The sequence below is a fragment of the Atheta coriaria genome, unplaced genomic scaffold (assembly GCF_025399875.1).
Source record: "Atheta coriaria isolate IRGN ID8LTWV9N9 unplaced genomic scaffold, Caltech_Dcor_3.1 hic_scaffold_10_pilon, whole genome shotgun sequence".
In the NCBI taxonomy this organism is placed as follows: Eukaryota; Metazoa; Arthropoda; class Insecta; order Coleoptera; family Staphylinidae; genus Dalotia; species Dalotia coriaria.
In genome coordinates this window covers 8,640,185-8,657,335 of record NW_027045452.1, presented here as the reverse complement: position 1 = coordinate 8,657,335, position 17,151 = coordinate 8,640,185, and the positions used below count along the sequence as shown (strand labels likewise).

The 17,151-nt window shown below is 36.0% G+C and overlaps 3 protein-coding genes and 1 long non-coding RNA gene across 4 annotated transcripts; 2 read left to right on the top strand and 2 right to left on the bottom strand.

Moving 5' to 3' along the window:
- Positions 1–474: 474 nt before the first annotated feature.
- LOC135800890 (protein-associating with the carboxyl-terminal domain of ezrin-like) lies at positions 475–3,147 on the top strand. The gene is given in 5 exon segments (XM_065314226.1): positions 475–1,096; positions 1,170–1,623; positions 1,683–2,105; positions 2,108–2,181; positions 2,245–3,147. Coding segments are annotated over 5 exon segments (2,013 nt in total). The 5' UTR covers positions 475–898; the 3' UTR covers positions 3,109–3,147.
- A 403-nt stretch (positions 3,148–3,550) lies between these two features.
- Positions 3,551–4,528, bottom strand: LOC135800891 (uncharacterized). The gene is made up of 2 exons (XR_010550235.1): positions 4,258–4,528; positions 3,551–4,142 (listed from the first exon to the last, which is right to left on the bottom strand). It is a non-coding gene; the product is annotated as an uncharacterized lncRNA (long non-coding RNA).
- A 9,466-nt stretch (positions 4,529–13,994) lies between these two features.
- Positions 13,995–15,569, top strand: LOC135801084 (STAGA complex 65 subunit gamma-like). The gene is made up of 6 exons (XM_065314451.1): positions 13,995–14,230; positions 14,299–14,621; positions 14,682–14,809; positions 14,874–15,061; positions 15,119–15,247; positions 15,302–15,569. Exons 1-6 carry the CDS (start codon positions 14,073–14,075, stop codon positions 15,420–15,422), a joined length of 1,047 nt encoding a protein of 348 aa, XP_065170523.1. The 5' UTR covers positions 13,995–14,072; the 3' UTR covers positions 15,423–15,569.
- Positions 15,426–17,084, bottom strand: LOC135801085 (gametocyte-specific factor 1 homolog). Its single transcript, XM_065314452.1, has 5 exons — positions 16,602–17,084; positions 16,366–16,534; positions 16,179–16,310; positions 15,782–16,119; positions 15,426–15,720 (listed from the first exon to the last, which is right to left on the bottom strand). Exons 1-5 carry the CDS (start codon positions 16,607–16,609, stop codon positions 15,648–15,650), a joined length of 720 nt encoding a protein of 239 aa, XP_065170524.1. The 5' UTR covers positions 16,610–17,084; the 3' UTR covers positions 15,426–15,647.
- Between the last annotated feature and the right edge of the window lie 67 nt (positions 17,085–17,151).

The window sequence follows — 17,151 nt, the reverse complement described above, 5'->3', positions numbered from 1 at the left end:
GTAGTGAGTGCACACCGTGTCTGTGTGGATCACGCGATTTCGCGCAAGAGATAAGTTTGTTTACCTGCAGGTATCGAATCTTTATTTCGTGGATTCAAAACACACCGTTGCTGTTTGTTATGTTAGCATCGTAAATATTCTTCAATTCCCTCATGAATATTACTAACAATTTTATTGGATTATTATAAAAATCATCAAAAATCATTGAAATATATCATTATAATGATATATAATATTAATAAATAAATATTAATAAAAATATTATGTTTAGAATAATATTATTAATAACTTGTGTTAATGAGGAATCGAATAATTAGAATAATTCTGCAGTTATGTATGTTTTAAACAAGAAGTAAGAACAGATTTACGAAGATATTCATTTGCCTCATTGTGTGACCAGAGATGGCGCTAGAATGCAAATATTGGTATTAAATTCACTTTTAATGCATATTGTTTGTTTTCAGTGAGGTTGCGTTAGTATCAGTGAGTGGTCAGTGTTTGAGCGAACTCACCGGCTGCTTTAAAATAAATTCGCTTCAGTAAATAATACGAATTCAACGTGTTGCCGCGAATTAATTAAAACAATACTCTGACAATATAACAATATAAATTAATTAAGTTTATTAAACATCTAAAATAATACATAGCTGAAAATGAATATCAAAATATTTTAAAACATTCTCAAATAAAATTACTCGGTTTTTTTAAATTTTACAACTCTATAAACTTTACGATTCAAAACAAGTCATGTTTCATCCACACACAATCACATTAACGAGTTTCATAACCTCGCCGACGGTCGAACACTGTCAGAATAGTATTTATCAGAATAAAACAGCTGATAAACTCAGCAAAAATGAAAACATACGTGATTAACTGAGAAGTAAATCGGCTAAAAATGGGTAACGAGCATTCGCAAATGTCTGGATTGAACGTGGAAGAGAAAGCCATTGAAGTGACGGATTTCTGGTCGCATCACTCCGCGACTTTAAACACAGGTAACTCAAATGTTTCCACTGTTTCGGTGTTTATCGGTGAGCCCTTGGTTGGAGGATCGCTGTGGATGACGCAAACGCCTCTCGAGAAAGCAAGCAAAGTAAGTTTTCATATTCATAATTTAAACTATATTACAAGCATGAAATTGAATTATTTTTGTGATTTCCTCAAAGAACTTAATGCTGCATCGCCATCCTTGTATTCTAAAATATGTGAGCTCATGGAATAAAGGCTCAAAATACTATCTCGCCGTTGAGAAAGTTCGTCCACTCTCGCATGTACTACAATCACAATCAGTGCTACAAATCTGTATCGGTTTACATTCCATTCTGAAAGGATTGGTGTTCTTACATGAGAGAGCATTAGCATCACATAATAATGTATGCACTGCTTCAGTGTATGTCACCAAAGATGGCAGTTGGAAACTTGGGGGCTTGGAATACCTTTGTAAATTTAAAGATATTAACAATGAGTATATGAGGAAGGCAAGAGGCCATAGATATGAAAAAGCAATTGATCCCAATGAAGATAAACTGTTGGCTAGTAAACAATTGGATTTTATTGATATCTATGCATTTGCAGTGCTTGTCAATGAAGTTTTCAAGCATATCAAAGGCAACAAAGATGGTAAAATCAATTTTTTTAATTTAATCCTCAAAAAATCATCATTTTTGCATCTCTTTTAGATACAATACCATTAAATCAATTTTTGGAACTGTGTAAAACTGAATTACATCATCCAGATGTCCAACAACGACCGAAATTGTCTTCGTTGCTTGACGATGGGTTTTTCAACCATGACTTTATCACAATTCATTCTTTCTTAGTCGAACTGCCATTGAAATCCGATCAGGAAAAAGATCAATTTTTCAGTACATTAATTCCACGTCTAAGGAATTTTAAACAACAAATTGTAGCGAAACAACTTGGTGGTTTACTTTTATCACGCATGGTTTTGTTGAATAAAACAGCGCAGACCAAAGTAATTCCAGAGGTTTTAAATCTGAAAGACAACAATGACGATGCCTTATTTGATGTTTCCACGTTTAGAGAACACATTGTTCCGATTCTTCTAGAAATTTTCTGTGTGCGCGACGCGCAGATACGACTTTACTCTTGGAATATTTTAATAATTTCATTGGTTGCTTCACACAGGAACAACTACAGAATAAAATCTTACCAGAGGTATTTTTATTATTAAATTAATTCTATTATAAATTAAATTTATTATTAAAATAATTATTTTAGCTGTTGTTAGGAATCAAAGACACTAATGATCATCTAGTCGCTGTTACACTTCGGTCGTTAGCAGATTTAGTACCAATGTTGGGATCAGCCGTGGTGATTGGTGGAAAACGCGCGAAATTGTTCAATGATGGTCTCCCGATTGCGCATAAACCTTCATCTGGATCTCGGCGAAGTTCCGCGCGTGTCAGTTTACATCACATTCCTGCAATTACATCACAAAATGAGAGCGATGTGTTGAGTAACAGTTCCGGGACAGAGATTCCCCCCGATTTGATTCTTAATGAGCGGCCATCTCCTGATGGTGAAGAAGGTGACACCTCAACCATCACAGATGAAGGACTGGAAGATAATCAACTTGACGTTGAAGATAGCGTAGGTTTTCCAAATAACGAAGTCTGGGATGATTGGGATATAAACGATGTGGATAATAATGATGCGACTTCATCACAGGGCGTTGATAATATTGATAGTATTACAAATTTTGTACAATTGTCATCAATGAGTTTAACGGGGAGTCCAAACGATCAAAATGGTAATACACATGCAAATCATAACAATCGCAAGGCAGAACTGCCTGATATACTTGAACTAGATATAAAAAATGTTAAGAATGGCGAGAATTCCGAAGAGTTTGACTTTTTCCAAGACATGGAACCCGTTATCAATACGACAAGTAAGTTTTTAATTAGTGAGGATGTAAAGGCGATGCAGGAGGATGAGTCGGACGGTTATCGGAATAAAAAGATTGTGGATGTTAGTCATACCAGCGCAGCGAATATCAGTAGTACGCTCGATTGGAGTGTGAATGTCAACGCGGAACATCAGGAGGAAGGATGGGGCGATGACTTGGACGGATGGGATTAATGTTTTATTTGTTATTTGATTAAATAATATTTAAAAATACATGTGTGATGAGTTTATTTATTGGGATAGCCTTCAGCGCTTGCCTTTGATTTATGGAGTTACGGGATGATTTTACTCAGTTTGACTAAATATTAATTTCTTTTAGTCTTGAAAAATATAATTTGGAAACAAAAGTTTTTTTTACAGAAGATTTAATACAATGTTATTTTGAGTGTGTTATTTTAATCAAGTTTTGTTGTAGAACATTCAGATTTGAATTAATTACATAGTTTGATTTCATCAATTTTTAAACATAAAGTTATATATTGTGTTATTATATGAGCCGCTTATTTTGAAAGTGGCCTAACTCCATTTATCTTCAAATCGAGATATTGAAAGTTTTGCGTTTCAATGAATTTAAAAATATACGTATAAGATACAAAGGAGTCATACTGCTTAAGCGTATCTTAGGATGTTAAATTTACTGTTCCTGTTAAAGTAGTGGCAATTATTAAGTAAATAACGTGCGTTTCCTTATCGAGAATGGAGTTGGGCCACTTTCAAAATTAACAGCCAGATTCATTATAAAATTTGAAGATGCCCAAGTCCATTCAACATAATTTAAGATGTTTCAAATTGAAGAAAAAAAAACGTCTTCGTTTCACAGGCAGCTTCGTGAAGTAATACATTTTGTTTGTTAAAATCTGCCAAACCCCAAAACTTCTCAAAAATATTCTTTCTTTCTTCTTCATTATAATTTTTTGTGCACGCATTCCGACAACCACAATCTCTGGTTCGAAATTTTTTTCATGAAGAATACTTCCGGTTTAACAGCAATATCTTTTTCCTGAATTCCGTTTTATCTTTCGCACTTTTTGGATATATGGTGCATCAATCTTTTCTCCATTGTTATTTGAATCTTCATCCTCTGACGAGGAATATTATTTTATAACTCTTTTTCTTATTCGCTTTTTTTAAATTATTAATTACTATTTCTTTTTCACTATCTGAACTAAGTGGTCTTCTTCGGTTCTTCCTCATGCTTGCAATAATTTCTATAATTTAATATTAAATTTTAAGTTTTATATTAATTAAACGTACAGGTTAATTAACTAACGCAATTGTCCCAAAAATGAGGTGGACTTGTAAATACTAATTAATTGAAATTACCTTCATCGCTGCTTTCCGACATTATCAATAGTAAATACCTTGATGTAACTATAAATGGAGTTAGGCCACTTTCAAACCACACGGGTCAGTTATTCAATTAATTCGGAAAACCTATGTGTAAAAAATGTACCGTATTTTCTCTGAATATAAGCAATCTGAAGTGCGTCACTGATAAATAACATGAAGTTGTACATGTAACCATGGTAACCGGCAAAAAATTGAAAAACGGAGTTAGGTCACTTTCAAAATAAGCGGCTCATATATTGTGCTGTTTTACAATGAAACGCGGCCCGATTGACGTGACGTATAGATCTTATCGCTGCGGAGTGCGGGCCGACGGGTAGTCTTATCGCGTGTTGTTGTTTATCGTGTCGTCTCTGCTTTCTCGGCTCTCTCAGCAGAATGCGGGCAGTCTCGCGCCGGTTCGCACGCGGTGTTTGCATCTTAAAACATTTGGGCTAATTAGCATTCGGTGAATCGCGTTTTCGCTAATCGCCCATCGCGTGTATCTATTGTGGAATGTTTGTGAATGTGTTTGCTTGACTGTATTGGGTGTGCGTGCGCGTGTGTGAGTGTGATGCAGTCGGCTATTGATGTAATTGATGTCTGGTAGGTCTTAAATATTTATATTATTTGTTTTCATTAATTCTTTCTTTTATAATTGTTTTTTTGCATTAACAGTTCTTGTATTAAGCTCGAAATTTGCAAGCGTTTGCGTACTAGGACGTAGATAGTGCGGGCAAACGGGGCGTCATAACCTGGGCGCGATGTCTGGCGATGACGAAGTATATTTTCTAGCGGCCTTAATACATTTGTTGCATGTATATAGTAATTTCATTTTAGTTACACTTTGTATATTAGTTTTCCTTAATCAAAACTTGATCAAACCTTCTGAACGCACAGATGCGCTGGTGTCTCCTGTTCAGGGCACCGTATGAGGGTAGCTGTAGAAGTGACTCGTGTTCGGGGCACCGTACAAGGGCAGCGGTAGAAGTTATTCGGGTTCAGGGCACCGTATGAGGGTAGCGGTAGAAGTGACTCGTGTTCACGGCAGCGGTAGAAGTGACTCATGTTCAGGGCACAGTATAAGGGTAACGGTAGAAGTGACTCGTGTTCAGGGCACCGTACGTGGATGATTGTATTGCTGACTCCCATTCGCCAATTTTAATTATAAATTAAAATTTCATCTCTGTGATTTCCAATTGGAAAGTTAAATTGAACTAGCTTATTTGATGGAGAATTTTTCGTAGATTAAGGCGCTGTGATTCGTTCCTTTCTATCTCTTTTAGTTTACGAGATATTCGCAATTGAAATAAATCGTCAAAAATTGAAAAATTGCCATTTTAGCACTTTTAGTCGCATTTTTCGACTTTTACTGTTGGAAATATATTTATTTTATATTTATATCTGATAAAGAATTTTTCAATCTGTCGTAATCAGCAATTTGTTGGTTCCTATCGCTTTTAGTTTAAGAGATATTAATTTTTGAAAATCGTCGAAAAAAAGTATCAAGCACCCCCCCTTGGCAATTTTTTCTTATGAATTAAAATTTCATCTCTTAGATTTCGGTTTTAAATATTCTATCTGATAGAGATTGGTCCGTAGACTAATACGCTGCGATCAGATCTTATTTATCTCTTTTAGTTTACGAGATATTCGCGATTTAAAAAAATCGTCCAAAATTTCAAAATGTCACTTTTTAGTACTTTTAATCGCGTTTTTCGACCTTTTACTGTAGGAAATATAATTATTTTATATTTTTGTCTGATAGAGAATCTTCCAATCTTTCATAATCAACAATTCGTTGGTAGCTATCGCTTTTAGTTTAAGAGATATGAATTTTTGAAAATCGTCGAAAAAAAGTATCAAGCACCCCCCCTTGGCAATTTTTTCTTAAGAATTAAAATTTCATCTCCTTGATTTTCAGATTAAATGAGATAAATTCCCCGGGCGCGGCTAATCGCTCGTAAATCGCAAAATTTGCAAAAAATTAACGGTTGTCGGGGCGGATTGTCCCCGGGGTCCGCTATGGCTTTTAATAACTCGAATTATATTGAAAGTTGTGTGTATTCGCACTAGTACTCGTTGCGCTAGAAATTGTAGTTTTCTTGTTATAACTCGCGAACGCGGTCTCAAACTTAGTTGATACAAAAGATGCGGAATTAAATTTTCCGTCGGGTGGTAATAGTTTGTTGCCGGAATTCGCCCTGTAACCCGCGAAAATTTGCATAAAATTGTAATTTTCCATGGTTTTTTCGTGTTTGCTCGCGATCTAGGCGTCGCACTAACTTCAGCGTGGCGTCAAAAGATGCGGAATTAAATTTTCCGTCGGGTGGTAATAGTTTGTTGCCGGAATTTCCCTGTAATTTTTTCTTAAGATTAAAAATTTTATCTCACAGATTTCCGTTTTAAGTATCCTATCTTATAGAGACTAGTCCGTAGATTAAGATGCTGCGATCAGATCTTAAATATCTCTTTTAGTTTACGAGATAATCGCGTTTGAATAAAATGGGCAAAAATTGAAAATGTCACTTTTAGCACTTTTAGTCGCGATTTTCGACCTTTTACTGTAGGAAATATAATTATTTTATATTTTTATCTGATAGAGAATGTTCCAATCTTTCATAATCAGCAATTCGTTGGTTGCTCTGGCTTTTAGTTTAAGAGATATTAATTATCAAAAATCGTCGAAAAAAGTATCAAGCACCCCCTTGGCAATTTTTCTTAAGATTAAATTTTCAACTCTCAGATTTCCGTTTTAACTAACCTATGTTATAGAGAATAGTCCGTAGATTAAGATGCTGCGATCAGATCTTAAATATCTCTTTTAGTTTACGAGATATTCGCGTTTGAATAAAATGGGCAAAAATTGAGAAATGTCACTTTTTAGCACTTTTAGTCGCGATTTTCGACCTTTTACTGTAGGAAATATAATTATTTTATATTTTTATCTGATAGAGAATGTTCCAATCTTTCATAATCAGCAATTCGTTGGTTGCTCTGGCTTTTAGTTTAAGAGATATTAATTATCAAAAATCGTCGAAAAAAAGTATCAAGCACCCCCTTGGCAATTTTTTTTAAGATTAAAATTTCATCTCTCAGATTTCCGTTTTAACTATCCTATCTTATAGAGAATAGTCCGTAGATTAAGATGCTGCGATCAGATCTTAAATATCTCTTTTAGTTTACGAGATATTCGCGATTGAATAAAATGGGCAAAAATTGAAAAATGTCACTTTTTAGCACTTTTAGTCGCGATTTTCGACCTTTTACTGTAGGAAATATAATTATTTTATATTTTTATCTGATAGAGAATTTTCCAATCTTTCATAATCAGCAATTCGTTGGTTGCTATCGCTTTTAGTTTAAGAGATATTAATTATCAAAAATCGTCGAAAAAAAGTATCAAGCACCCCCCCTTGGCAATTTTTTCTTAAGAATTAAAATTTCATCTCTCAGATTTCCGTTTTAACTATCCTATCTTATAGAGAATAGTCCGTAGATTAAGATGCTGCGATCAGATCTTAAATATCTCTTTTAGTTTACGAGATATTCGCGTTTGAATAAAATGGACAAAAATTGATAAATGTCACTTTTTAGCACTTTTAGTCGCGATTTTCGACCTTTTACTGTAGGAAATATAATTATTTTATATTTTTATCTGATAGAGAATTTTCCAATCTTTCATAATCAGCAATTCGTTGGTTGCTATCGCTTTTAGTTTAAGAGATATTAATTATCAAAAATCGTCGAAAAAAAGTATCAAGCACCCCCCCTTGGCAATTTTTTTCTTAAGAATTAAAATTTCATCTCCTTGATTTTCAGATTTAAATGCTTATTTTATAGAGAATTGTCCGTAGATTAAGACCCTGCGATTCGTTCCTTTCTATCTCTATCTCATTGTGGTTTTAATCATTATAATACGTCTAGACTCTTGACAATGTGCTAATTTTGTGTCAAAGTTGATCGTAGTAGGAAATATTACTTTGTCTGGAAAACACACCATATATCTTGTACCAATGGAGCAAATTACAACATCTTGTGCTCATATAATACTTAAGAGTTCCTTAATAACTTACGCATCTTCCTGACCCTTTCAACCTTTTACAAGTGTTATAAAAATGGCTTACAAATCGACATTATTTTCACATTTTAAAAGTTGTCTTTAGCTAACAACCTGTATTTCGTGAACTAATACACATTTTGTGCGTTTCTGAAGGTCATGTTATAGTTTCAGAGACGCTCTACATGTTAATTGACAATATGTACTGCATACAAAAGTGGAAACACGTGGAAACATTAATTATTGATTATAATAGTCTAAATTGTGGGACTAGTATTTGTCGCATTTATAGATGCGGCTTATACGGCTTATTTTTATATTTATCGACAAGCGGGAGCACGAGAATAGTTTTGTATACAATGCTGTTATCTGCGATTCGGTGTAAACAACGTTTTCAACGCATGTATTCCGCGCGTTGTCTCCTAGCGCCGCAAGGTCGCGTGCCTTCGACGCGCCGTCTTTGCGCACCTCTTGCTTTCTTATCTTATACTGTCCCGTCGTTGTTTACGCAGTTTCGGCATGCACTATCGGTGGATTGCAGCCAGTTTTGTGCCGGTCGCTGGTTAATCCAGTCATATTTTGAGAGACTTATATCGTTTATTCGGACTTCAATATTCTATATTTGTGTTGTATACTCGAAGATCAATCGACTATTAATTTATTTGTACTTTGCGACTATAGTAATTTGTTTAATGTTCGGAAATGTCGGTTTTTGATCGTGTTTGTTATGTATATTACAAGTCATGTGATAGTGAATTTGATAACACTCTTCACTCGGCATTGTGTTTTGTGTCGGTTACTAAATTAATCGGATATATAATGCCCCCATGTTGATTCGCATCATTAAGAAAGATCCATCAGGCTCGTGTAAGTATTTTTTAACCAAACAGCACAGATTGTTTATTTTATGTTGATTGTTAATTAAAACATAATTCAAATGTAAGAAATATTTTTGTTTTAATTTATGTTTTCGCTTAGTTACAGCACTCGTTGCGCATGGCAGTCCGATAAGCTGTACACTGGTAGGTTTATAATTCAATTATTTTTTTCGGTAAAATTTATCACGTATAACCTACCTGCAGGGCCAATGAGAGGGGGTTAAATGGGATAAATTCCTTCGGGCCCGGCTAATCGCTCTTAAATCGCAAAATTAGCAAAAATTAACGGTTGCCGGGGCTCGCGGATTGTCCCCGGGGTCCGCTATGGCTTTTATAACTCGAGTTATATTGAAAGTTGTGTGTATACGCACTAGTACTCGTTGCGCTAGGAATTGTAGTTTTCTTGTTATAACTCGCGAACGCGGTCTCAAACTTCAGTTGCGTCAAAAGATGCGGAATTAAATTTTCCGTCGGGTGGTAATAGTTTGTTGCCGGAATTTCCCTGTAACCCGCGAAAATTTGCATAAAATTGTAATTTTCCATGGTTTTTTCGTGTTTGCTCGCGATCTAGGCGTCGCACTAACTTCAGCGTGGCGTCAAAAGATGCGGAATTAAATTTTCCGTCGGGTGGTAATAGTTTGTTGCCGGAATTTCCCTGTAACCCGCGAAAATTTGCATAAAATTGTAATTTTCCATGGTTTTTTCGTGTTTGCTCGCGATCTAGGCGTCGCACTAACTTCAGCGTGGCGTCAAAAGATGCGGAATTAAATTTTCCGTCGGGTGGTAATAGTTTGTTGCCGGAATTTCCCCTGTAACCCGCGAAAATTTGCATAAAATTGTAATTTTCCATGGTTTTCGTGTTTGCTCGCGATCTAGGCGTCGCACTAACTTCAGCGTGGCGTCAAAAGATGCGGAATTAAATTTTCCGTCGGGTGGTAATAGTTTGTTGCCGGAATTTCCCCTGTAACCCGCGAAAATTTGCATAAAATTGTAATTTTCCATGGTTTTTTCGTGTTTGCTCGCGATCTAGGCGTCGCACTAACTTCAGCGTGGCGTCAAAAGATGCGGAATTAAATTTTCCGTCGGGTGGTAATAGTTTGTTGCCGGAATTCCCTTTGTAACCCGCGAAAATTTGCATAAAATTGTAATTTTCCATGTTTTTTTCGTGTTTGCTCGCGATCTAGGCGTCGCACTAACTTCAGCGTGGCGTCAAAAGATGCGGAATTAAATTTTCCGTCGGGTGGTAATAGTTTGTTGCCGGAATTCCCCCTGTAACCCGCGAAAATTTGCATAAAATTGTAATTTTTCATGGTTTTTTCGTGTTTGCTCGCGATCTAGGCGTCGCACTAACTTCAGCGTGGCGTCAAAAGATGCGGAATTAAATTTTCCGTCGGGTGGTAATAGTTTGTTGCCGGAATTCCCCCTGTAACCCGCGAAAATTCGCATAAAATTGTAATTTTTCATGGTTTTTTCGTGTTTGCTCGCGATCTAGGTGTCGCACTAACTTCAGCGTGGCGTCAAAAGATGTGGAATTAAATTTTCCGTCGGGTGGTATTAGTTTGTTGCAGGAACTTGTAACCTGTCGGATGGTGAATAAAAGTTTTGTTGCCAGATTTGTCAATTGCCATTATCTTCTAAGCTGTTTTTAAAAAAAGAATGCATTTAATTTTTGATTTTAGAATACATTATATATACGAATAAGACAGTAGTACATTCATAATATAAATTTTTTGTGATTGCATTAGACTGTATCAACATCCTAAATTGTTCATAGCTTGACTCCATCACTCAATCGGTGTTTGTGTACAAACAACTTGTTTTTATCACATTGCAGCGCGTCTGATGTGTTCAGCAGTGTTTGTTCGTTCCACTTCTTACTTAGTCGATCGTGCGCTGCCGCGTGGTGAGCGCGTGTCTAGATGCGGGACGGTTTTCGTGGCGACTTATCGCCTAAATCGGTAGTTGAATTAGAATTGGTCAGCAAAGATAGAATTTAGAATTAACAAACGAATGCGGAGTGTCGTTAATGAGCTAGCGCGCGTGGAACCCGTGGCTTTAATAATGTACGCACGTGTTTGCTGTCGGCCGTCGGATGCCTTCCGTCGGCTAAAAATACCTGGTGGACTTGTTTTGTGTATTCATTTAATTATTTATTTGAATAAACATCGTTTGTGCTTCTGGTGGATTATTTCAATTGCGAAGGCCGAAGAAAATGTGGTACGTAAATACTATATTTTATGAACATTTGACGAATTAAACAGTAAATGTAAATTCATCAGCTGATAATGAAAAGCGATTAGTCACATAATTAAACATTCTAAAAATAAGTAACAATTGCTGTCACATTAGATCCCGTTTTTTGTGCTTTTGTTCCTTATTCTGTCTGTAAATGGCTTGACATGTTTGCTAATTTGAGTTTAAGAGATCTTAGTTCAGTATTGCTTTAAAAGGTGTATAATAATTAGTAATTGGATTATTTATTATGTTTCTAACCCCGCACCTATTACTTCTCCTAGGTATTCAGAAGGAAACTGGTTATAAAACTTGCACTTTTGAAGTTTTTTTTGTATCACCCTGTATAAAATAATTCCTAATGGTCAGTAAAAAATTAATTATTTTTTTATTGTTTTAATGCGATTTTCTTTTTAAATTATAGATTTTCTTTTTAAATTATAGATTTTCTTTTGGTAACACCCTGTAGATAATTTTCCAGGGATGCAACGCGAAAACAGTGCGCAATTTGATATTTTCTAGTGATGTATTTTGTACTTTTGCAGTCGTTAGTACAGCGCGGCTATGCAGGTCATAAATAAACATATTTTAAAATGACGTCATGTGTTCTGTAGGTATTGAAATTGCAAGTTCTGAACTTGTATTGTATGTAATTTGTTAATAAAGAAATGTTAAGGGCAATGGCTGTGTCTTATAACTTGTGCACCCCTTCCTTCAATCATTTCAGGTACAGGTCACCACTTGTAAAGTATTTCTCAGTGTTGTGGTCGGCTCTGTGAGCGGCGACACTTAGAAATATCTTTACAAGTCCTCAAGGAGTTCTCCCACTCGGGGGATGATCCCCACTATAAAAATTGTTAAGGTATCTGTATGATTTGTGTACTCCATCTTTTCAGCTACAGGTCAGAACTTGTAAGAATATTTTTAAGTGTCCCCTCTCGTGAGGCGACTTAAAAATTAGAAATATTTTTACAAGTTCTTAAAAAGATGTCCTTATAAGGAGTTCCCTCTCTCTGGGGATGATCCCCCACCATAAAAATTGTTGATATGCCTGATAATTCCGGGGATGAAGCGCAGAGACATCGTAGCTGTAGGTTGGGCCGGGAGCAATGGAGGCATCGAAGCAGTGGGCCTGTGACCTGTGACTGTCTTATAACGACACGTGCCAAAAAATTTAAAAATTCTGTCACCCCTATTTCTCTTTTCTTCCTGTACTCTCTTCTCTATTCTCTTCTCTTCTTGTTTCTCCTATCCTCTTCTTTCTGCTCTCTCTACTTACTCCTCTTTTTCCTTACTCCTCCACCATCTCTTCTACTTATTCTTACTGTTGCTTCGTCGTACTCTGCTTTTCAAGTTATTTCTAACATTTGAATCTTGAATTTTTGTGGTATGCAACCCTCATTTCGTAAATTTCTTATTATTTAATAAAATTACCTTCTACAACTGAGATTCGATCCATGAACCTCGTGCATGCTAGCATATGCACATGCCACCTGAGCCAGAACGCTTACTTATCAAATCTTATTCGTTTCTGGTATAAATGTTGTTGTTTTTCTCACATTTTTAAAAACAACAACATTGTATAGCCATCATACAAACACCTGCAGCCACATATAACTTTTATAACTACTTCTGGAAACGACAAAGAGGATACAAAAATAAATATGCTCTTATATGCAACATTACTTTAAATAATATTTTATTGAGACACATACATTAATAGGTAATATACATATAGACTATTACATGATAATAAATTATTTTGTATTCTATGTATTCACTGTTCCTGACAATAGGTGCAAATTGATAACTTATTCGTAGCCAACGGACGACATGCGACGGCCGGCGATCAACGGAATTCACGCGAGAACATAATAAAATGACTTTACATAGTATAGTGAAATTATATACACTAAGGCAACATGAATGAGATAACAGTTATTGCAGCCACCTCATGGACAAACAAATTTGATACATTACATGATAATTGTAAATAGAATTGATTCTACTCACTTTATTGCCTTTGCTGACAATCCTCTTTCCACACATGGGAAACAAACAAATTTCTACTAATTATAGGGGTTGCCGTCGGGACACATGTGAATAAAGCCACACAATTCTGGGTTCCACACTCCGCAATCCATTTGCTGAAGGACACAACCACCTGTTCTTAGAAAATACCGTTCATTGCCAACCGTTACAAATTACTACCGAATTAATATCTCAAGAAACGCGAAAACTTGCCATGAAGATCGACTGGCAAACAGAACACTTGCGCACCACACCGCACAGCTACGCAAGCCATACTAAGCAGGAGAAAGAAGCAACGTGAACGCTGCAAATGCAGGTATAAAAGTGATAAGAATTTCAAAACACGCAATGCAAATACTAGGTCACGTTCAACTATATTATATGTACTATACCCACAAAACAAACAAAAATAAGACATTCAATGCATAAAGATGATACAAAAATAATTTAATAAAGAATATCAATACTTGAAATATAATATTTTCACATTATTATTACAAACCTACAACATTCTTTCATCCGTTCATTTGAACGTTTAAATTTAAAAATGATCATAACCTCTGAACAGCTGAATCTGTAAATAACATCTCAACATTCTATACTCCTTAAAAATGAGTACACCTAATAAATTATGGGGAGAAATCGAAGATCCAAAATCAAATTACGTGCCCGACGTTACGGCCGACATCGAACGCTCCATGAACAATTTCTGTTTGTCAGAGTTTGACTCAGACAATGAAGATGATGACCATCGCGTCGAGCACATAACGTAAATAAATTAAACTCTATCATATTGTACAATCAAATACCAAATGTTTAATCCGTATATATTTTAAGTTTAAATTCAATGGACCCCATAATGATGTATGCCATTACACTGCACAAGTTTGCTGCAGAGATGACTGAACAGATCCAACTAGCTGAGCTAACCATTGATTCCAATCTGACAATTCTACAATCAGAAGAAGGCACACCAAAAATACCTGAACCACCAGAGATCTACTACAAACATGTGCCAAACAATCTGAATTTTATTCCTAAGGTTAAAACAGATTTTACTGAGGGTAAACCGGTAAATCATCCAGAACTAAGTCATGCAGTTGCCAAATCTGTTTTAATGCAATCTGTAGCTACCATGTTTGCTCATATTGGATATGAAAGTAAGTGACAACACAACGAATCATAAATCTCAACAGGAATAACAATTACCTGCATTTTAGCCACACACAATGACGTTTTACTGTTGATGACAGAAGTTCTGGAAGATTTTCTTAGGAAAATCAGCTACAAAATGAAAGTTGCACATGACTTGCACAAGGAAACACATGAACCTGGAAAGGAATTCCCAGTAAGGAATATTTACCACCACACAAAGTTACAAATCCCTATTTGCAAAGTAATTGTGATTTTAGGATTATGCAGAAGGAGTTCTAACAGAAATTGGTTTAGGATATCAAGGAATACACGATTATTACCAAAACAGAGTGTTGAAGTACACCACAGTGCTGCACAAACGTTGTCAGGAGCTCGTCGATTGTTATCAGAAATTGCTACAGCCGAAGCAAGAAGAAGAAGATGAAAGCATTGATGAGAACAACCAGTAATTAAACAAGTAAAGCTAAATATTCACTACACTAATTAATTATTCTATACTTAGATACGTTGGTATCATTAAAGAAGAAGAGGAGGAAGTCATCGAGGTGCAAATGCATCCGAATGTCGAAGGCAAAGCAGGCTACGCTTCTCTTCAAGAAGGCTTTCAATTACTACACACTCTGGAAGACAAGTAATGAACATTAAATAGAATACATGTAAACAAAATTCTACTAAACGTTTTTAGATTTGGAGAAGTCTCAGAAGACGGAACAAGCACTCTACCGATTTTGACAACGGCAGTTGTTGGCGATACCTTCGCCAAGCTCGGTTCTTCATCTTTCAACACGAAAAAACGAAGCAAATAAACATTATATAGAATAAGGCACGTATAATTTATTCCGTGGTAGCGTCTTCTTCGATTAATATAATGACTATATTCATAAAAATATACTCTATGAAATTTATCAAGTGTAAATTTCCTTCTCAATGAATAAAATGCATAAAAAATTCAAGTTATGTCTCCTCAAATATCAATTAATTGGTAACTTAAAATTTCAATTAAAAAAATAAAAATCTGGTTCAAAACAAGGTTAATTTTTGTTTTTTCTTACACCACGGCCCCGTCCACGCACTCGTACATGTTCCCACTTTTCTTCGTTGTTCCTGGAAAATATCATGAACAAATTACAGATTTCTGCAATGTAAATCCTATATTTTTTCTTACTTTGGTTCACCTGGAGCACGAGCAGATGTTAAAATCTCCGACAACGGAGGTGCTGTAAGCGTGGCGTCTGTTTGAGCAGAAGTGGTCAACGCTCTCATTTGCGACGTAATCACCGCAGGCATTTCCTCTTTTGGTTGCCGCACTTGTGCAACTTGAGGCTTTGACCGAATATTCTCGGCTCGTTGGGTCGCTGCAGGTTGAGACGAATCGATCTCTTGGAAGCGGCGGCGTTCAGCCTGGTGCCAATCACGACGCTGTGCTTTCGAAGCAATATCCAAACGACGCAGAATCATTTTATTCTCGCAGTATTCCGCAGGGTTGTAACATGGTGTATTCTCCTGGAAATATTTTAAAATGTTACAAAGAGGAGTAAAAAATTGATAAATAAATAACATACTTGATCCCAGTTTTCTCCATTGTCCCAAGAACTATCATCTGCAAAGTTAATCTCAATTCTATGAGTGTTGCCTTCAGCTTCGGTAACAACGCGATCAATTTGATGACGGTCAGGGCAATTGTCCATGTGATACTAACAAATAAAACATAAAATTATTTGAAATACTAGCAGAGTGTTTACTTCTTACTTTCAATTCGGGTGCAGGAACAATATGACTTGAATTGAATGCACACACCGCAGATGGAGAATCCGGATGATTGCGACGACATTTTACCAAGTGAGTAATAAAGCGATGTTTCAGCAGACGGTGCGAAGGATTATACGGACAAGTAACATAGCCCTCTTGGTATGCTTCACTATCAATTCAAATATAGGAATTAAACATTTATAAGCACATAGCTAAACAATAAGTCGTGTACTTACGAATTCATTTTGCTCTGGAGGTTATGAGAGTTCCAACAAAGAAGTGCGTCGTCTTATTTAATAAAAATGTGTGATCAGCAGAGTGGTTTTTTAGTAGTAAACAGAGGAACAACAGGTTACACGAAATTCTATGCACGCAGAAAGCAGGTTTTGGGGGGAACAATTGAGCGTTGATGATAACCTTTAAAATTTGACAATTTTTCACTGCACTCTGTTCGACTCGAAGATAGACGTTAGGATTTTATACGTGCGCGTACTCACGGATGGTTGCGAAGGAAGGAAGAGCTGAATAAGTTGCAATTTCGATTAACGCTAATGATGTTTGCGAAACAAAACTTTTTTTTCTACTGCGCCTTCTATGATCTTAACAATTTTGAAATATATAACATGTTCAAAGTGCACGGTATTGGTGGATCACAATCTACGTCACAAATTAAGTCAGTCATAAGCCAATCACAGAACGGGAAAATCGAGGGGGAATACAAGGCACCAAAGTACAACCTGCTGATCTCTGTATAAATGCGCAAACACATCAACATAAACCCTACAC